The 21057-nt window shown below is 40.8% G+C and overlaps 4 protein-coding genes across 4 annotated transcripts; 2 read left to right on the plus strand and 2 right to left on the minus strand.

Moving 5' to 3' along the window:
* Positions 1 to 1755: 1755 nt before the first annotated feature.
* On the minus strand, positions 1756 to 5798 carry LOC135650455 (RHOMBOID-like protein 2). Its single transcript, XM_065169799.1, has 6 exons — positions 5250 to 5798; positions 4521 to 4684; positions 3308 to 3471; positions 2949 to 3205; positions 2489 to 2615; positions 1756 to 2060 (listed from the first exon to the last, which is right to left on the minus strand). Exons 1-6 carry the CDS (start codon positions 5594 to 5596, stop codon positions 1947 to 1949), a joined length of 1173 nt encoding a protein of 390 aa, XP_065025871.1. The 5' UTR covers positions 5597 to 5798; the 3' UTR covers positions 1756 to 1946.
* A 458-nt stretch (positions 5799 to 6256) lies between these two features.
* LOC135650843 (uncharacterized) lies at positions 6257 to 10618 on the plus strand. Its single transcript, XM_065170474.1, has 4 exons — positions 6257 to 6487; positions 6672 to 6775; positions 9900 to 10029; positions 10227 to 10618. The coding sequence occupies exons 1-4, from the start codon at positions 6389 to 6391 to the stop codon at positions 10263 to 10265; spliced, it is 372 nt and encodes a 123-aa protein (XP_065026546.1). The 5' UTR covers positions 6257 to 6388; the 3' UTR covers positions 10266 to 10618.
* An 835-nt stretch (positions 10619 to 11453) lies between these two features.
* LOC135651024 (uncharacterized) lies at positions 11454 to 15798 on the minus strand. Its single transcript, XM_065170792.1, has 5 exons — positions 15631 to 15798; positions 15421 to 15521; positions 13623 to 13704; positions 13478 to 13551; positions 11454 to 11889 (listed from the first exon to the last, which is right to left on the minus strand). The coding sequence occupies exons 1-5, from the start codon at positions 15670 to 15672 to the stop codon at positions 11637 to 11639; spliced, it is 552 nt and encodes a 183-aa protein (XP_065026864.1). The 5' UTR covers positions 15673 to 15798; the 3' UTR covers positions 11454 to 11636.
* A 2506-nt stretch (positions 15799 to 18304) lies between these two features.
* LOC135651412 (small polypeptide DEVIL 11-like) lies at positions 18305 to 18562 on the plus strand. The gene has a single exon (XM_065171479.1). The coding sequence runs from the start codon at positions 18305 to 18307 to the stop codon at positions 18560 to 18562; it is 258 nt and encodes an 85-aa protein (XP_065027551.1).
* Positions 18563 to 21057: the final 2495 nt, after the last annotated feature.

Raw genomic sequence — 21057 nt, forward strand, 5'->3', positions numbered from 1 at the left:
TGAGCTTCTGCTGTTCAGCTTCCCAAAAAGAAACTGAAACTGTAAAGAACGATTTTGTTTTGGTATTTCTGATTTGCTGAATAGCAAATGGAAGTCATTAGCTCTCATGATTTTTGTCCCTTCTTAAAGATATATAAAGAACAGTCAGATGCTTCCTCGCTGATAGCACATAAGCTGAAAAGCTTTGATGCAAATCTTGTTTGATCATGGCCTGTCTTTTTTAATGATGAGAACGTTGAAGTGACACCACCATGAACAACATGAGATGGAACAACTCCTCCTCACCACCCATGCATGAATGATGGGAAAGGACACTGAGAGCTACGAGGCTCTCCATCTGCCATTAAAGAACTTCTAGGTCAGGTCAAGGCACAAGCACCGAGGAGGAAGAAGATAAATTAAATGTATGTGACGGAAGAAACAGCAAGTAGGGCCAGGGAAGCTCAATGGATGGTCTAGTGCGAAAGAGAGAGACAGGAATCTCATCCTTCGTCGAGTCGTAGAGAAGGGGGCAACAAAGAATGGCTGAGGAGAGTTCGTCCCCCACATGGATGAAACTTTTTCGGTCATCAAATGATGCTGCTCACCATTTCCAATCTAAGTGACGTCATATCCTGTCGAGGGTAACGTTCCCAACGGGCATACACGGTGGGGTGTAACATTGATGTATAATTCATTCATATCATCATCATCATCTCCATATCAATCAAACAAACAGGGTGCAGCAAGCAGCATTAAGGGCATCCTGGTCTTTTTAGCCAAGCATCGAACGATAAAAGCCGCGGGGTTAGGGTTTCGGTGGGCATAGCCGTCGGCGAAGCACGTCTTACGCTGTGGTTGGGTTTTTCGTTTTCCTTTCTCGTCTTCTTTTATTCTTCTTGTGATCAGTCGTCCGGGGGGCGGTGATTAGAAAGAGAGAGGGCTGGAGTGGGGTTGGAGGGCCCCCGCGATCTGTTGTGGCGGCGACGGGGGTGGAGGTGGAGGGGGTGGAGGGGGGGAAGCTAAGGTGCCGCTGTATTGGCTTGGTATCTTTCCTCCTCTTCTTCCTCCTCCTCCTTCCCTTCCCCCTCGTTCCCGCCGTAGATCTCCGGGCGTCCGCCACGATGACGGCTTCTCCACCAAATACACTTGATATGAGCCCCGTGCTTGCTTTGTTTCGGTTCTTCTTTTTCTTGATTTTTTTTCCCCTTTCTTTTACGTTTCATGCGTGTGAGAAAACTAATCCCATATTGATTGATGGTGTTAGCTCTCCTCCATCTTGAATACTTGTGGTCACCTGATCACCCATCCCTCCCCTTCTATTAGCATGTCACATCTACTGATTTCAATTTTTATGCGTAATTATATTGATCGAGATCAGAAAGAAACATTTGGGTCATGTTTATAATGGTTTTCTTTAAACCGTGTCATTCACTCATGAAGGGGGAGTCAAGAATATTTTTAAGAATATAAATTAATAGATCATGTTTTATCTACTGATTTAAGTTTTTAATGTAATTATATTGATAAAAAATTAAGATCAATTTTCTCCTTTGAGGACAAAGACAATTAATTCTAGCAGATCAACAGAGTTGGCAGATATGTAAACATCAAAGTAAAGGACATTATGCTTCTGTCAAAAGGTGGATGTGAGTGAGGATGATGTTTCTCCAGCCTCTTCCACTATGCTGGCCTCTTACTACTACCATCATGGCTGCAGCCACAACCATGAGAAACAAGTTTGCTTGGCCTCAGACAGAGATCATACAGGAGAAATGACAAGCATGAACAATCACAACTTTTCATGCATAAATTTATTCTGAAAAAAATTGTGTAGGGTAAATCTGATAACTGACTTTTGTACACGCATGTATGTGCTAATTAAAAAAAAAAAAAACAACTGGTAGATCTGAATTTAAATGAGTATACCAAATAAGAGACCAGTAGAATGGAATGAGTGTTGCTTGCTAACTGCACAGCTGATAACACAGGTCATCCATAGATTGAGTTGCATTTATGAATATTCGGCTTCTCCCACTGTCTTGGCAGGTTATGTTCCATTGGTTACCACTTTCGAAAACCTGCAACAAGAAGACATATATGAGAATTATCAAGTGCATGAAAACATAGATTTCTGTCATTAGGTTGTGGATGTGTCCAATTGTCCCACAATGTGGCCCTTGGAATGATAACAGTGGTAACCGGATCAACCTATTCTCACTAAGTTAATAAACAGTGCTTCGGCTGTCTTTAGGATTTAGATTACATTCATGTGCAGAATTTACCCCTGAGCTCAATCAACTAAAGGAAGTATGCTTTGCAGATTCATTTGCCCCTGTCAATTTATCCTATGCTTGTCCAAAATGGCATCTGCCAAATTGTGGTGCTGACCAAAAGTCCAAGGAGCCATAGCCTACTAACTGATTTAACAGACAATGTTTGACTTAAACATGGAACCAGATACCATCAACATTCTTCTAAATAAGATGGGCATAATAAGACACCCTACCTGGCATGATTCTGTTCCTTGTTTGCAGCTCCATTTTGAAGTGGGTACGCAGCTTAGATAATGGCACCATGAGCAGTGATCATTTCCATTGAACCCTCTGAACAGCAAAATCAGAGATACAGTCAACCTGCAGATATTGTACAGCTTATTAGAAAACAGTGAATAAATGGACAGATTCTTTGAATAGGAATTTAGTTTACTGATAAAGCCGTTAAACTGGATGGATAATCTTTGGGCACATATGTGTTAGATATAGACAATAACTAATTTGAATCAAAACATACAGAACACAAAGAACAGCATAACAGCAGAGAAGATGGATTTCTGGTCGTTAAACTTCTTTGCCGTTTTCCCAATGATGCAACAGGTAGACATAATAACGTGCACAAAAGTTTTGCAGAATATTAGTGAAAGGAATGGACTCCAGGCTTGACTGTAAAAACATGTTTCGGATAGTTACCCGACAATTAATAAGATGGCACTAGCAACCCATAGCACATATTGGTATATCATGTGTTTGTTCTTTGCTGGGCCATTATATCTGAGAGGATTGTACTTTTGGCTTCTATATCCATATTGTGGGCGGATTAGAAGGACAAATCCAAGAAGGAACCCTGTAATGAATCCTCCTATGTGAGCAAAGTTGTCGATGTGGGGGAGGATTCCGAGACCCAAGTTAATCGAAACTATCAGGATGAGAGATATCAATGCGGCAAACTGACATAAACAAAGGCTTATTAGATAATTGGTTGTAATAAGGCAAGAAATTAAGATCAAATGAACGTCCTTACTCTCATGCATTGCAACATTTTTAGATACCTTATTAGCATAAATTGTCCAATTTGTTATAAGTTCTGAAAGCATGGCTCCAAGCAACCCAAAAAGAGCACCAGAAGCACCAACAGAGACACTTGCTTGGACAAAAAGAGCAGACAACAAGCTTCCACCAACTCCAGCGATGACATATAGAGGGCCAATTCTCACTGTCAAAGAAGTATTAATTTGGTTCTCAGAGGATGCATCATCATTCAAGTGATTCAAAACACAGTAGAACAGACAAACAAAACAGTATAATGCTTTATGTGGTCAAAAGACCAAAAGATCAGTTATGATAATAATCACCTGGCATATACTTAATCAGCTACCACAGGGTATGATGCTAGAACAAAAGATGAATCCAACATAAACATGTTTTAATTTCTGCTAACATTTATAGCCTCACATTTCAAAGAAAGTGAACTCCACATGTGTTAGGTAAATTTACCTGTTGCAAACAGCTAAAGGGGATGATACAACTGGCCGTTGCTGCTAATCAAGATATTACCATACTATGTGTTAGTAAGAGATTGTAAAGGAGGCTGATTACTTTAACACTTACTAGTCCCAACCTTGTCATGCACCAGGCATGAGGCTCTTACAGTTAGTTCAACTGAAACCATTACTTGCAATTGTTAAAATTGATAGTACATAAATACCAGAAGTAGATAAGAAAATTGTGATTTACCTATATCATTGTGGTGTTATAAAATACAGGATCAGATGTGTGATCGACAACTCAAATATGTCTGAGATGCTGGAAGGCCAATCCCAGAACCAGAAACCAAAATATTTGAGGTTTTCTATGCAACCATTTGGTGAACACTGCCATGTCAATCCTACTCTTAGATGATAAGTGTGCACTTGATAATATCAACCGCTAAATATACAAGGACGACATATGGTAGGGGCAACAGAATTGCTTATCTTTCAGGGATATATTACCATTTGTGCCTCTTGAGCATAAAGTATAAACTATAAACCTGAGTTACTGCAATTCATTAGTTAATTAAGTTCTGCAGCAGCAGGCAACAAGGTATAACACTATAACTAGGATGACTAGAAAAAGCCATGAATGATTAAACATTAGTTAATGCTCCTCCAGTGTCCACTTGCAACAAATGTTTATTCTGAGATAACAATCATAATAAGTGCTTATAAAAATGATCCACAATCTGAATTAACAATAATTCCAATGTATGATTTCGTTGCATACCGAATCCAAATTCTTGTTCGAGTCTAATTCCAATCAATAGGAGGCACAACATATTAGCTAGTAGATGGATGACTCCACCGTGTAGCCAAATGCAGCTAATGAGACGCCATCCTTGGTGACCATGAACTACTTTGTCAACTACTAGGCCTCCCATCTTTTGTAGCCTGCATCATTGGAAACAGATGATGTCACTAAAACTGTATCGATGGAGGAACATCAACACATGCCAGGAAATATCAAAGGCGATCCACTGATATAAATATACTCAATATTTCTCAAATTAACATATGAAGTAAAACATGGCATGAGCATTACAATTATTCATTTTCAGTTTAACAGGAAAGTAACTTAAAACGACAATGCCACCTAAAAGGACGAAACATAAAGAAATGGGTATAATCACACTAGATATGCATTAATCAGCTAAAAGGAAGTGCCTCAGGATGCAGAGAAAATAAGCGTTCTGTATAAAGTGAAGAAGGAAGATGGAAACAGTATAACAAGAATGTGAAATCATGATGTAATGCGAGAAAAGCTTGCAGGAAAAGGATCAAACATAACACACTGACATCAAGCACAGCAACAATTCACCAACAAAAACCCTTCGCATCTACCACCATCATCTGGAAAGCGGATTCCAGACCACATAATAAATCTAAATAAACAAAACCATGTAAATTTGTTCAGCGAAATAAAACGCTAAAAAGGGAGCGGAGATGGGGGATTGACGTTTTGGCAGAAGGGCCGAGGAGGGGGTTCTGCTTGAGGGGCTCGAAGGAGAACCGGCCGAGCGAAGGGAGGACGCAGGAGCGGATGGAGTTGTTCTTGCGGCAGTCGTTGACGTACATCGTGATCACGAACATCGCCACGTTCGCCACGAAGATCGTGGGCACCAGCCACGGCCGCCACCGCTCGTCCCGCTGCCGCTGCGGCGGCTTCGCCCGCGCGGTAGGCGGAGCCGCCACCGGGTGCGGGGGATCGATTTCGTGCTGGTGGGCGTCGCCGCCGTCCCCCCGCCACGGCTGCAACTTGGCCTCATCCTCCCTCGCCGCCGCGGATGCGCTCTCCTTTCCCATTCCCTCCCCGACCAAGAAGTGGTTGCGGTTGAGAGTCGAAGAACAGGATTAGAAGACTTGGTGGGAAGAGAGAGAGCAGGAAGAGCACCGAGTCCCTCTCAAAGTCAACCGGGGGTGGTTGTGGCTGTCGTCGTCATCAGGCTCTCAAGCAACCTAACCGGACTCGATCAAATCCGCTCAACATCTTCTACCGACTCGCCGCCTTGTTTGAAGTACTGTCCGTTATATATATATATATAAGCAACAATTAACCATCGCCAATATACCAAAGGACACGTGGCTCGATTTCAAATAATCATTGTGATTCGGTCGATGCTCTCCTCGGTGATTATAATAATCCTTCGCTTAATGACATAGTTTTGGTCAAGAAAATTAACCCTTTTCACATGTAGACTTTGTCGTGCGATCGATGACCATACGTACGGCGCACAGTCAAACACGTGTACAGCTTGCTTTAACGCAGAATTGGCAGATTTGGGCCAACATGGGCCAAAAGAGAAACGTTAATGGGCCAATGTGGACCAATATGAATCGTGATTTGGTATTTGATACGACATCCGTTCCAGTTAATTATTAGGTTAAAGCACTACCTCGCCAATGGCGAAATGACACGTAATGGTAATAAGGATTACTCCGCTGGTCATTACTCCCCATCGCAAGACCTGCGGTCAAGTAGAATCTCCCAGACCTGACGGGACGAGCCAAAGCAAACCCTAAGAGTTCCTTGCGGTCTCCCGGTGATCCGATCGAAGCGTACGCTCCTCGCTTGGCAAGCAGCGATCGGATTCGAACATGAAGAAGGTCAAATCAACCAAGCAGCGGCAGCAGAATGGGCACGCCCTCCCCTCTAAATTCGCCAAATTGCTTGATCCCGAGGCTTCTTGGGATAAGGTACGCACGCGTCCATCCCGTGGGGTGGTTGTGTTCTTACTTCGATAACTAAACAAGTCGCGCCAGATTTAGGGCTTCTGTTCGGTCGAATTTGATATCTTCTTCTTCCTCTGCGAGGCGCGTAGATTCGATCTGTTGTCAATGTGAATCTAGCGTGATTTCTGTAAGCTTCTTATTGTTGTAGGATCAACTGGGGGATGTTCTGCACTGGATCCGGCAGGGGTTGGGCCTCGCGTGTGGACTGTTGTGGGGCGCCATTCCCTTGGTCGGTGCTATCTGGATTGCTTTGTAAGTTCCGCGGCTCACCACCCCAGATGTCATATTAGAGATAGACCGTTTTAGTGATTTGTTCCAAAGAGTATTTCTTTCATCGGTTAATTTATCAAATAGTTTGTATCCGATACCTAATTTTGGTAGCTTCGAAAATAGTGATTCGTATACTGCCGCCAAAGTTCGATATGGTATGTTAGTCTGATGAAAAACTGAATTTTCAGTTGATATGCAGTAGGGAGGGTACGATTTTATGAGATACCTAATTCTGTATTGTATGGATAGTCAACCAGCAGTGGATTAGCTTGTTCATTGATTGGTCAGGTTTAATCTAAAGCATGTTTGATAATTCAAGATGTTTATTAGTTCTAGCAAGAAGCTACGATTCATTCATCCATGTTCTGATGCAGAAACTATGCATTTTTTATTTAACATATTTTAGTTTTTGTACTTGTTAATGAGTTATTAGCAGGTTTAGTTACTCTTTCTACTGAGATTTTTTATTGACATTTTATGAGATACTTACAAACATATAAGAAAAAAAAATTACAATGCTGTGTCTCATTGTTCCTAGCTCGGCAATTATGTGATGACGGGTCTGCCACAAAGTAATGGCAACCGTACAATCTTGCCTTTCTGTATACTTGTTGCTTCTTCAAGTCACCTTTTTGTGCTTGCCATGCTTCATCAATTGATTATGCTAATTTATAAGACATAAATACTTTTAGTTTCTTGTCACATAACTGATTAGATGCATGCAAGATACTTTTGGGGTATGTATTAGATGCATGAAAGATACATTCGAAGTAACTAGTTTTTTAGTCATCGTTAAAGAGATCAGATGTTTTAGGAACTTAGAGGAAACTTCATGGATACTTCTTTGTATTTCTAGTTCTTGTGAGAATGTGTTCTTACTTGAGAATCCATTTTTTATTATAGACATTCATGTGTGATTGAATAAATTGTTCATATGTTGTTTGCATTTGGTGTCAATTATTGATGAAATCATTATCTGATTAATTTATGATAAGTTTTGCTATCTTCTCTATGTTCTTGGCATAATATATAAGTAGAAATAATAGGTTAAAGATGTTAGTTTAATTACTAAGTAGTTATATGAACTATACTATATTACTACTTACTATAGCACTTTAGACGTGTGAAACTTTGTCATATATAATATTATATATTAAAAATATGTTTATTGCTGCATCCATTTCATTTCATATCCTTTCTTTTTCCAAGATTTAGTGTATGGGCGGGCATATCTATGTTGTGTGTTTGATTGGTGTGTTGTCTGGTATTCACACTTCATAGGTGCTAATACCACTTATCCTAATTCAAAACCTTTTTTGCTCAATCACTTCACCTATCTATTCCAAGAATCATGGCCTGTTCTTTTCAAGGGTTGATGCGTTAGAGTATCCACATAGTATTTTATTGATATCCCGAATCTGTATTCATGCTTCTTCGCAACTAATTTCCTGTATCCTTGTTTACCCAAATCAAACTCTCTTCCTTTCTAGTGCTAGCTTGAAGTTGGGGTTTCTATCCCAATCCCATCACCTGTCTACTCAAAGACCTTCATATAGGAAAGTTTGCTGCTTACAGGATGCAATGATGCAGTGTTAGGTAAGACCCACCAGTTTGGCATTGACTCTGATGTGGGCCTTGGAGTGTTTTGTATCACAATCTAGAATGGTGGTGTCATATCAGAAGGCTGTGACATCCTTCAGGTACTTTAGACTGCAATGATAATGATTGTTCTCTTAATTTACTACTCTTTATTATATAGTTGATTTATTATTTTATTGAAGTGGTTGTACCAGCCTAGTTGTGACAACGTTTTTATTCAAAGAGTGAGTTCTCTAATAAATAATTAGCAATCTCATCTCCTAGCTTTTGTTCATATTTCTCTTTTTATTGTATAATACAAATCTTTTATGACCCTTGCATATGTCATCAATTACCTGACTTATAAATAGTGGAACTATAAGAAGGGAATGCTATACATATTTCCACTGCTGCTCTTTAGAATTTTATTTCATTAGGCACTGAGATTTAGAGATCAAGATTTGTTCTAATATGGTGATCAAATGACAGATCAGTATAAAATATTCAAATAGCTAATATTTGATGCTAACAGCTAATTTTCTATTTAGTAGTCCAGAACTATCCGTATTTTGTTTCTGTTTGGGCTATTTTATTAGGAGGTATTGCTCTTCAATCAGGGATTGTTAGTCCCCTAATCATGCGTTGTATGTCCAGTACATGGAGGTCAATTGTGAATTCTTCCTGGTCCTAATATTTATCTTGTTTTAGTTGTGCTTTAGATCTTCTTATAGTATTAATTCAACTTCTGCAAGGAAGGGTTTCTCGGTATCTGGATAAAATTGTTCGAAGATGCTTTCATTATCTTGATGTGTATACATAACAACCAGATGATTCTACAAGATATATACAATTTTCATATTACTGATCTGTGGTAATTAACTGATATAAGCAGTCGAAACATATTCATGTAATATTGTCCATAAAATGTGGATTCTCTGTTGCTTTCTTAAGCTCTGGCATGCATGAGAGGAAGTTGTAGATTTGTGCTGCAGCTACTAGTCATTCTTTGCACTTGCAACAACACAGACAACATAGCAGCCATAATGTCCCACGTATTTGGGTATTAGTCATACTTTGTACATGTTTACTTATTTTGTGGATTCTTTTTCTTGGATCTGGCAGTGGGATCTAAATTCCAGGTTAGGCTTGTTGTTTCTGTATCTGATTTATGTATGTTTGTTTTGACTATTATCATATTATTTGTTCTGCTGGTTGAAGTTCATGCAGTTTGCTAATATTATATGCTTTGATTTGAAAAATCTCTAGTTATACAGTTTAGAATATAGAAAAGAAAATTTTTGTTACAAAGAATCACAAAAGCAGTATGAAAAATAAATGATTCATCATGGTCATATAATATGGTGACGCATTGACTTTTCTCTTGATGTGGCTATGTTTTCCTATTATCAACATAAAGAAGAGAAATGAAAATTATCAGTAGGCAGAAATAACAAATTATCCGTTATTTTTTTTCTCTTTCATTTTCAGTATCTCTTATGACAATTTTTTTTTCTGTCACTATCTACAGATTTTTGCTGCTATCTTCTGGTATTATATATGGGTATTATACATATGTGCTGAAAATCGATGAAGAAGATTTTGGAGGTCATGGAGCGTTACTTCAGGAGGGGCTTTTTGCTTCATTCAGCCTGTTTCTGGTATAATTTCTTGATCTTGCGTTTCTCATTTCTATTCAAGAATCACAATTACACCCATTGCTAGGTTTCCATGTTATAGTTCTAAGATGGCCATGGTTCATGCGACAACTAGATTGCGCAGGACAGCCATTCTTGGCATCATAACTAATGCCTTGTTAAATTTAGCTTGATCATAAGAAAGGCCTTATTGGATGCAGCTCGCTTGGATTCTGGTATACAGTTTGGCACACTTTTGAATAGTTAAGAGTGTAATTCCAATTTTATCTGGAACCTGGATACGAAACTGCTGAGCTACATGGAGCCCCGCCATTTGGCCTTAAAAATTAATTAGGAAAAAGCAGCAGATTTATTGATTGGAGGTGTTCTCTGTGATTTGTTTTATTTTCCACCAGAATGGATGGAGAAACAGTACGTGTAACTGCAGCATTTGGTTTTATAGTACACTTTCAGTACCACGGGGTTCCTGTTATTTTTCATCTTCCAATCTTAGACACTGACATTTCAAGCAGTAATAAGGTTGCACAAATCGTAGGGGATTCTCTCATGACACATCAATGAAAACAATTTGCAAGTTAAATTCTTATCATTATGAGGTCATTGTTGCTGATCTTCCTTAAATTGGATGAAGGATTCTGTGTTGCCATTGGCTTTTTTTTTTTTCCTCTCAAAAAGTTGGGAATTTTGGTCTGTTGGTGTTTTATTTTTTTGTTATATGGAAGTCTAATACAGTGTTTATTCTTTTTTTTTTTCTCTCTCCCTTGTTGGGGGTGGAGAGAGAGAGAGAGAGAGAGAGAGAGAGAGAGAGGGGAAGTGGTAGCAAAGGAGACAAAAGGGAGAAGGCGATGGGGAAGCCGGGATGGTAGTCGAAACAGAGACGAGGGGAGGCAGCGAAGAGAAAGTTGCTACAAATGAAAATGAGAAAACCGATCGGCAGTGATGGATACAGGCAGCGGCGAACATGAAGCATGAGAGATCATGGAATTAGGCAATTAGGTTTAAGAGGCTCGTCATCCAATCTCCACTGTTCCAGAATTGGCAGTCTTGGTTTTGCCAAATTTGGAATGAGAATTTGACCGGTTTCAAGTCATTTCAATTTCCATTTTGAAATACCGTGATTCCGATTTCATAACCCTATAATCCTGTTCCGGTTTCATCCAGAATCATGATCATGGAACCATCATGATGTTGTTTCCAGTTCGATCTCAATTCGTTGAACCAGATTTGGTTCTGACGTATCAAAACCGAATCAAATCAGATCAGGACTAAACCCAGTTATGGAGGCAGACAATCCAGTAAATATCGATCAGCACATATTGAACAAAGTAAAAAAATTAAATTTCTTGGTTTTGCCGTCCACATAGTGATCGATAAGTTTATTGATGTAAATATCGATACCCTATATTTGATCGTGACACGAAGGAACACGAGACGAAAAGATGGGCTGCGTCCACAATAACAAAAGCTCAACGCTAAACCGGTTCTAAGATACAGGGTTACAGCAAGAAAGCAGATTGGCACTCACCAAGTGAAGAACAAACAACAGAATCTCAAGGAACAAAACAACAGCAAGTTGGAATGTGAAAAATGCAAATGTATGTCACAGTGTGCTAACCCCTGTTACCAGATTTCGGTGGTCTTAGAAGATTCCAGTCCAGCTTTTCACGTTTCTGCTGCTTATGAGAAGCTCTCCTATCATTACTGATCCACGGTTGCCCACCGACCTCACTTGCACTTTTCGGTAACTTCTGAGGAGTTGTTTTGTCAGTCTCTGATTCTGGTTGCTTCCTCTTGAGGTCTAGGTCGGAAACATTTTTTGAACTACCTGTTCGCGAGTCTGTTGCAGCGGAGGCTTCGTCCATTCTGCATTAACAACAGCTAAAGTTCTCAGAATGTATGCACAGGAAGCCCAGACTGAAACAACACAGCCCGAAAGAAAATAACTCAATATAAGATACCATGATTTCCTAAGAGATCCATTATATCGGTAAGTAGTCTACAAATACAATAACGTAGGTCAAAAAAATATTGGTACTAAGTACATACATGGAACCTCCTCATTCGTTCAATGTATCAAGTTGAATGTATATTAATGAGAAACTCTAGATGCTACTTGGACTAATTGAATTGTAAATTAACAATCAATTGGGTAATTAATGCTCCCCAGCATGAAGCATTTTGTCAAATTAACTTGATGCCAAGGTGTGTCAATACGTTGCAAACAAACATGATAGCAAATATATTAATGGTCAACCATTATCCGATAGATAATTGCCACACGGAAACCATCATGGAAGGAAAAGGTTCAGGTCACCTTTCACCCGTCTGCTCACATGGACCAAACGCTAACAGGGGGACGTTGGGGCGGTTACAGATTGTCCCCTCCAAGATCAAATATAAAAGTTAATCTCTGGCGCTACGACAAAGGACTCTCTTTCCAAGAAAAAACCCACACCCACTAAGAGACCTCGATCATTAACTTCAACATCTGAAGGACTAGGTCGGAAAATTTCCCCTGATATCGGTCTTAGTGCAAGTGGCGTCTCGGGAGCTCAACCTCTCCCTCGAAGACACCACGAAGACACCTCAACCACCACCTTAGACACTCCTACGCCCTCAGGTTTGGACCATGTCGGGTTAACTCATACGTCAACAACGATTTCCCCCCCTAACACAACAGGAGGGCAAATCTCAAACTTTCTTTTATATTCTATTTCCACTCTACCTTGGTTATTTTAATTTAATCAAGGTCCATCCAGATTATGCATGCCACAAAGTTCATGGCAAAGGAATCTCGATTATAGAAATTCTATATATACTAAATTGAACAATGATGCAAACATGGTACAGGTCTCCAACTTCAAACTTTTACAAATAAGCTTAGGTAAGAATAAAAGTTAACCACCATGAACAAAATATGACAAAGTCAATCTCATGTTTCTAGTTTTCTTTTCTTTTTTTTCCTCTTCACTCTCGCTTGTTTTATCTTCAGAGGCCCTGACAAGTTATGTGCCAAATATGTTCATGCTGCAGAGGATTGGCTACATATAACATATGTACACACACACACATACACAGAGGGAGATACAAAGATCAACTTAGGTCTGTTTGGTTGCAGCATAAAAGGTGGAAAGTGATTGTTCACTGAAAATATATTCAAGTGGTTTGGTTCATAGGAAAAGGAAAACTATTTTTCTACTCTTCTCGTATTTAAAATAGAAGGAAAAAATAAATTACTATGTTTTGAGAAGAGATCTTTAAAAGGAAATTTAGAAAACAAATTTCTCAATTCTTTTTAGTTCCATCAAACAAACATCAGAGAAAAGATTTTCCAAAGAAAGATAACTATGCATCATATACTTGGCAGTGAAGCAACTTAAGTGTCAGTGTAACCAATAAAACACTAAATGCAGAATTCAGATGTACTAAAAAGAAAGGACAAACATTGCACCTTTTAGAAATTCCACCATTATTTGAGGTACCAGATCTATTTTGCTGGTTATTTGCAGCCTCTTCATTTAGTTTCTGCAAGACAATCTTCTTTTAGGGGTGCCAAGAAAAGGATACAACTTTTTAAACAATTTTTCATGACTCACATCTATCGAAGGATTGAAACTCTGAAACGACATCCGACCTTTAAGGGCTGCTGGATGAGGATCCCCATCCATGATAACAATGCTGCAGAGAGAGATGTGTAAACATAGAATAAAGAGGAGAATGGGTGAAAGAAACAATTGGCAGCTCAATCTCAAAAGCGAAGGCAGAAGGCAGAAGTGGCAACACATCCTAGGGAGGAGGGTAGCATCAGAATGAGGAGAAAACAAACACATCATGAACACAACCGCAACAAGAAAATGTGAAAGGTAACTAGATTGAAAATGAAGGATCTTATAAAGCCCAAGGAGGCAAGAATGTTTTCTTCCCTAGAACACTTCAATACCAAGATTGTCTACACTGGGATGAGAAGCTGTTCAGTAACCCAGAAAAAAGAATCGGAAAGTAGTCCGTCATTCCATAGAAACGTATATATCTATGGTCATGTTCTGCAGGAACATGATAAATACAATTTTCTCCAACTAATGTTGAAAAATACATTAATTGAAGATGCATCGATAATCAACAAATTTTCCTCAAAAGCAAAAGCAAATGTAGTGAAAAGAAATAATTGAAAATAATTCAATAGATCATTACAAGTTGGTGGTTAGCCAAGATTTTCAACAAAAACCTCATTTTAGCTCCCTAAAAACCCTTGAAATCTTGTTGATGGGGATAAAGAGATAATGCACATCAAATGTGAGATAGCTCAAAAGGCTTGAAAAGAACAAGAGTAGGATGATTAAGAATATTATCGAAGTCCCCATCTGACTAGCAGCCATGATCCCAAGACATTCTTCTTTTTTCCATCTATAATCGAAGATAAACCTAATTGTAAACATTTTTTATTCTATCTTTTCCAATAATCCCACACATACATCTCAATATCCTCATTTTGAATTTCTTAACATGTTTCTAAACCTCCCCACTCTGATCAAATTAGCCTTACAACTGTTTTTTATTTCTTTCAATTTAAGGGAACATAGTGACGAGCACATAGTGATCATGGAGAGCTCCTGATGACTTTCTCCACATTAATCATCCTGCTCCTCTGCGAATAATGTATCCGTTAGTCTTCCCTTCTCACTCTTTTCTTTTTAAATAAAAGCTCTAAGATATATAGAATTTTTTTCTTCTAGGGACTTTTATGAGACATACACATTACAAAAAAATGACTCATAGGATGGTTCCTTTAGTTAATAAACAATATTGACAACGATCGTTGATAATTTCCTCACATGCATTATGTAAGATCTCCTAGTAGGATATAGTGTCTCTTCCAGAGTGCACTTGAAAAGCTACAAAGCAAATGTCCTGTCTCAGCGCTCTGAAAAATGCTGTCACCGAGTGCTTCTACAAAAAATACCATGACCAACAGAATGTTCAATCATGTACCAAGACCAACCGACCACCACCAAACCTACTTGCTAATACACCCTATGGACTTCAAACTGAAGACTCTATTCATCTGCATGCAATGCAATACTAGTAGCTTCATATACTTGTTTATATGGACACAATCTACCTCCTGATACCCCAATATTTCGATGCCCTTCCAAGCATTGACAAGACAATTTGCTATAAGAAGTGTTGATCGCTCTGCAAGGGAACTCCACATCAACTTTGCTTTCTACATCGCATGTCCGAAGCAAGCATGGCAGATAAAACCCGGAGAGAAGCATAAATATACTTGTTTGGCAATTAATTGGTTCGAGATCAAACTCTAATGAGATCAATTTAAAGACACCGGTCCATTCCAGGAACAAGAGGGGCAAAACCCTAAAGATAACCGGAGCGTACCATCTCCTGGCAGGGGAGGGGGGAGCGACGAAGTCTGCCCCGGGCGTGACCTTCTCGACTTCCTTGGGCTTCTCATCCTTCTGGGCAGCCCTTTGCATGAACTGGAAACCGAGAAGAAAAGGTTACGTCAGTTTGGGGATAAGAGCTGAGAGAGAGAGAGAGGTGGGGGGGGAGGAGTCCTGGGAATGGTGGAGGATGTCGAGGGCTCGCCTTTAGGTTCTTGAGGGTGCTCGAAAGCTCGCGCTTCGCCATGTCCTTCCGTTTCGCGTCGCCGTGGAAGCCGCGGCCGACAAGAGGATGACCTCCTTGCTCGGCGCCGATGCCGAGCACCAGAGAGAGACACACACGAGCACGTTAGGTTTTAGGTTCGACCGGGCTCGGTTTGATGCGGGAACGTGGTATGTACGAGCAGATCCGGTTCGGATCATGAGCGAGTGTATCAATCACGACGTTGCACGTATCTGAAGGCATGTGATCTGACGACTCCGCTTGAAAGTGGCACCGAAGGGGCGTCAATTAATCGAGTATTATGAATAGCCACGTATAAGGAGATCTATCTTGGATAATTTGGGGATTGGGCACTATCTATAGCTCTATATGAAAATATTTATAATTTATATCTTGATTTCTATGAAGTAATATGTAAGGGTTTATTTAATAGAATTTCTTCGTTAGTATATGTTCGTGAACTATTATTGTGACTAGGTGGGGACACTACAGCTCGTATGGCTTAATGGATCCAAATCCATGAATTCGATGAATCATTCACTATATCATAATAATACGAATATGTGATGAATGTGGAACCTTATCAAGATGCAAATCTGTGGGCCATGTTTGTAGTCCTTGTGATGCGTTGCTACATGAGCTAATCCACATCCAACGATGCCATGCGTGCAACGAAATCATGCATCGTAATTAGGACATTAGCTTGCCGTCGCCGCACGGCAAACCATCGTTGTTATGATTATTGGGTGTCTTTACATATCTAACCTTTCGATGTATGCCAATAGCATGTCTGTCCCTTTCAAATTCTGATAAAAAAAAATACCCTGCAAAATATTTAGATTTGCATATGTATATATATTCTTCAAGTCTATAAATTTCTAGTATATTTGTCCAATAAATTTAAATTAACTATGATGATCGCTAACAAGGTCAAAAAAATATTAAATTTTAAATATCTAAAGTTTTCTTTTTTTTTTTTACAAACGAACAAGACGGATATGATATATGATTCTCGTGGTATAGGAGTAAGAAAGTGACTGACATATCAATATTATATGATTAATACTTTGATACCACATGCTCGAATCGGATAGATGCTATCACATTCCATGCTCGACATGTCATAATTATAATTAAGTATAAGATAGGAGCATACATCTCCGTCAACATTGATCACAGAAGTAATAATACTAGGAACTTATTATAAGATGTTTATCGGATACATCAATAAATAATGGTCACTCATAAAAGAATATTCTAAATGCATATTCTAAATCCTTTTAACTCATATTGCCTAAAGTATCATGTGACATTATCGATCATCAATTTAGTATCAACGATAATCAATCAATAAAGAGGCGAAACATCTTAGTTGGTTTTTCAAATTGACATCTAGCTCGAGTTATCAATCATCAAAAATTATACTAAATCCTAATAAATAATTTTTTATATCATAATCAAATTAATATTTTATATATCAAATTAATCTATTTTAATTATCGAGAGACATATATGAAAACTAATAATTAAGGGATACATAAAATAATTTCAAGGGACAAGAATGTCAGTCGCATAACTATTAGTCTGAAAATTAATTAATGGATGTCAATCATAATAGTATTTTAACAAGGTTTTGAGTTTGATGATATTATATCTATACATATCTCTAAATGTTAAATTAAATCGATAGCGACGCTCAACAGAACACCTACTTTTGGGAGGGGATATATGTGTAATTTTGCGCTATTATGGTCACTGGTGGACCCATCGGGGAGACAATCCCGCGTGGCATGGGCCCGCGAACTTTACTTGCCGGGCCCGGCACGGAGGCCGCCACAAACGTGGTTGCGGCCGGAATCCGTTCCACACCACCGGTCACCCTGAAGTCCACTGCACACGTGTGGCACACGTCCGGACAAGTGCGCGTGTTTGAAGTAGCAGACCTGGAATCGGCCAAGTCAAATATATATGATATCGTGTTCTAACCGAAGGATCGAGCTCGGTTTGCTGCTATTCGTGATGTGCTTGTCGGACTCGAGCCGATTCGTGTTCTCCATCAGCCATGCGATCATCGATGAGCGTCTCGAAGATATCGATCAAAGCTCAACGCGCATCTCAACGCACGAGGAATTGTTTGACAGCAGAAAGACAATTATTTGGGAAAAATTTTATCGATAAATTAGTATCGATATCAAAACATTTTGTAAAATATTAATATTTTTTTATTTTTATTTTTAACAAGTATTAATAAGTTTTTATAAGAGGTAAATAATGAAGAGGAGATTCCATACATTTAATATGGGAGGTTAATTATTTAAATGAAAGTATATCCAATGCAAGAAGGGAAGGGGGAAAGCTACGCGCAAGATACCCGTTATCCACCACCACAACGCTGTTCCGTCTCCAGCTGTTTCACATACATGCATACATACACCTTCGCCTTCCTCTCCTCCTCCTCCTCCTCCTCCTCTCTATATATACGCAAACGCCGCTCTTCACCGCATCATTCATCCACACAGAGAGAGCCTCGTTTACCAGCCTTATTTGTGGAATCCTTACATCCGATTTTGCTTTGTACTCCCGACATATGAGTTGTGAGTGAGGCATAACAGGAGAGAGGCCTCGATCGGATCTAGTGAATCAGGAGGGGAAAGAGATGGAGCTGTACATGGAGGAGAAGTGGAAGCTGTCCAAGAAGGGAAGCAGGAGCTGCAACGGGAGCAGAAGAGTGATGGGAGCAGAGGGAGTTGGGCCCTTCTTGAAGGGTTCGGCGAGCACGAGGGAAGGGAGGAGAACGGCCGCACCGGGCTCCTTCTCCAGCCGCTTCGCCAGCCTGGTGAAGGAGCAACGAGCCAGGTTCTACATCATGCGCCGCTGCGTCACCATGCTCATCTGCTGGCGAGACTACCCCTGAGGTTTCCGCTCCTCCCAACCAACAACAAGGGAAGGAAACGAAGGGAAGAGGAGGTGGCAGGCTTATATAGATAGATCAGAGAGTAGAAGTTCTATTTTTCTTTCTTCTTCTTCTTCTTCTTCTGGATGTACAAATCGATTACTTGGTTTGTGTTGTTAGATACACCGGGTGAGGTTTTGGATCTCCTGTAAAGGGGATGAAGGGCTCAGACGCCCTGCTGTAAGCTACGATGGTTCTTGTTGATTATTCCCTTACTGCAGCCGAACAAATGGTTCTTTAAAGATGGACTGTGTTCCCGCAGGGGGCTTCTTCTTTTTGGCTTCCATTTGGAGAAGGAATATATTCCCAGTGTCCTGCAACCCATCTTCACCGCTGCTGCTTCGTCCTCTTTTGCTCTTTCCCATGGTTTTTTATTCATTTCTCCTCTGCCGTGAATTGATTGATGGATGGAGAGAGAGAGAGAGAGAGAGAGAGAGAGAGAGAGCGAGAGAGAGAGCTGTGAATGAATGAATGAGGGGAGCGATGGCAGCCACTGACATGCTGAATTATTGCTTTACCCCTTTGTATCCTTCGTCTACAAAACCGTGAAGGTGGTGGCGTCACGTTAGCGTAAAAATGAGGGGGTAAAAATTTATGAGCATACGAAGCTGCGAGGGTTGGAATCGGGCAACGTGAGGAGGCGCCACTGGACCTGGCAAAGGGGCAGCGGCGTTGGCCGCTTCACTCCGTCCAAATCTGCCATTAAACTGTTGTTGGAGTACCACTGTGTCAAACTTATTATGAGGAAGAAGACATTGATGGAAGTGGCTTAGTAGCATCTTTTCCACAGAAGACTGACCCAAATGACCCCTTTTCTTCTTCCTTCACGCCAAATCCATAAAAATTTCCTTGCATCATTTATCTTCCGCAATATTCCAATGATTCATTCGACTACCAGCTGGCCAGCAGCGACGCTGTTCCTCTCTACTTAAAGCCCTTTTGTCCTGCTCTCTTCTCCATCAGTCCCCCTGCCATCACATGCTTTTCACGTGCGAGATACCAGTGCATCCAACGGGAAGCGATGCTCCTCCCACGGTGGGCGGTACGGTTGCCACTTAGACCGCAGAAATCCTCACATGGTGCTCGAATTCCGAGAAACAAAAAATAATAATAATAGAAAAGTAAAATTATTTCCATTAATCACGTAAATTAAACCTATTATTAGGGCCTCTCGATTCATAATATTTCGTTATCGAGGACGACCTCAGAACAACGGGAAAGGAAACAGGGTTGGAGCTTCGAGATCCATGCTCGACAGGTCACACTCACCGATGTCGCTGTGTCGAGAAACATTTTGTGTGCTGCCAATAGTGGTTTTGTCGACGCCATCTACCTAAATATCGTATGCGATGGTGTAGATTCAGAACACGAAAAAGGACTCGATGACTGTGCACCTTTTGAATTCGTGACATGGTTAACCGGGGGTGGGTGTCGTGATTCGTGCTGTGGTATGGTAATCCATCAAGACCCTGGTGACATTGGACCGTGACCGCGTCGGATCGAACCGGGTCCGCATTGGGCCCGAGACCAAGCCGAAATAATTAACCGGTGAGCTGTTTTGATCCGATGTGAGTCGGTCGTCGACATGCCATATGGCTTTACGCAGTACGACAAGATGCCATCACGAGCGACAGACAAAAAGTAGCGGATCGTGATCGGCCGAACAGGAGTTCGATGAGATTAGGCGGATAAGGAATCCCGAGTCCATCCGATTGGAGCACATGTCCTCCACAGGTTTTAGATGAGGGGAGGTGAGTGGGTTGGGCGGGGCGGGTGGCGAGTCCGACGATTCCAACCCGGACACCCGATGGTGGGAGTGGGACAGACTGGACCGCACGTGGGGCGTGCGACACCCACCCACCCATCATTGCGATTTGACCCCCGCGAACCGGGCCTCACCCGTCACCGCCGTCGGATGCCGATCGGACGGATCCGTTCGCGTCCGGAGATGGCCGGTCAACGGTCACGTCCGCCCGGAGCAGCCTTCGGCCCCGCCGCGGCGCCATCCATCGCCCTTGGACGCAGGCAGCTTCACGTGGTGGCGGGCCCCGCGACACGTGGCTGTGATGGGACGCGAGAGGTTCACGTGGGGCTGTGGGGGCCGTGGGCACTGTTCGTTGACGCAAGGTGCGGCGGGATTCCCATTCGAACGCGACCGTTGTCGTTATGCCTTGTCTCACCGCCGTGGATGTATACGTGTACGTATAAATCGTAGGTGCGCCTTTTAGCTCAAATGTCTTCACTATACGTGTCATAATTTTTATTATTTGGCACGTCATAATTTCTGAGACTCTTATGTTATTAGACCCATTAAAATTGATCCGAGTCAAGCGACTCTGAAACACTGATTTGGGCCGATTTGGGTCGCTATTCTCTCGAATTTTTACGGTAGTCTTGATGAGTTCGATTGAATTCTCCAAAAAGTTTTATCTTCTGGCAAGGTTTATGGTTTCAGT

This window comes from Musa acuminata, chromosome BXJ3-10 (genome assembly GCF_036884655.1).
Source record: "Musa acuminata AAA Group cultivar baxijiao chromosome BXJ3-10, Cavendish_Baxijiao_AAA, whole genome shotgun sequence".
Taxonomy (NCBI): Eukaryota; Viridiplantae; Streptophyta; class Magnoliopsida; order Zingiberales; family Musaceae; genus Musa; species Musa acuminata.

Excerpts from the sequence above, each read along its gene's own strand:
- LOC135650843 (XM_065170474.1), top strand. The coding sequence starts at position 6,389 with ATGAAGAAGGTCAAATCAACCAAGCAGCGGCAGCAGAATGGGCACGCC. Across the intron at positions 6,776-9,899 it reads GGTGCTATCTGGATTGCTTT|ATTTTTGCTGCTATCTTCTG; the intron begins GTAAGTTCCGCG and ends CACTATCTACAG. Across the intron at positions 10,030-10,226 it reads CTTCATTCAGCCTGTTTCTG|CTCGCTTGGATTCTGGTATA; the intron begins GTATAATTTCTT and ends TATTGGATGCAG.
- LOC135651024 (XM_065170792.1), bottom strand. The coding sequence starts at position 15,672 with ATGGCGAAGCGCGAGCTTTCGAGCACCCTCAAGAACCTAAAG. Across the intron at positions 15,522-15,630 it reads GCACCCTCAAGAACCTAAAG|TTCATGCAAAGGGCTGCCCA; the intron begins GCGAGCCCTCGA and ends CTCGGTTTCCAG. Across the intron at positions 13,705-15,420 it reads CCCTCCCCTGCCAGGAGATG|CATTGTTATCATGGATGGGG; the intron begins GTACGCTCCGGT and ends CTCTCTCTGCAG.
- LOC135651412 (XM_065171479.1), top strand. The coding sequence starts at position 18,305 with ATGGAGCTGTACATGGAGGAGAAGTGGAAGCTGTCCAAGAAGGGAAGC.
- LOC135650455 (XM_065169799.1), bottom strand. The coding sequence starts at position 5,596 with ATGGGAAAGGAGAGCGCATCCGCGGCGGCGAGGGAGGATGAGGCCAAG. Across the intron at positions 3,206-3,307 it reads GGACAATTTATGCTAATAAG|TTTGCCGCATTGATATCTCT; the intron begins GTATCTAAAAAT and ends TGTTTATGTCAG. Across the intron at positions 2,616-2,948 it reads GCCATCTTATTAATTGTCGG|GTTGACTGTATCTCTGATTT; the intron begins GTAACTATCCGA and ends CAATATCTGCAG.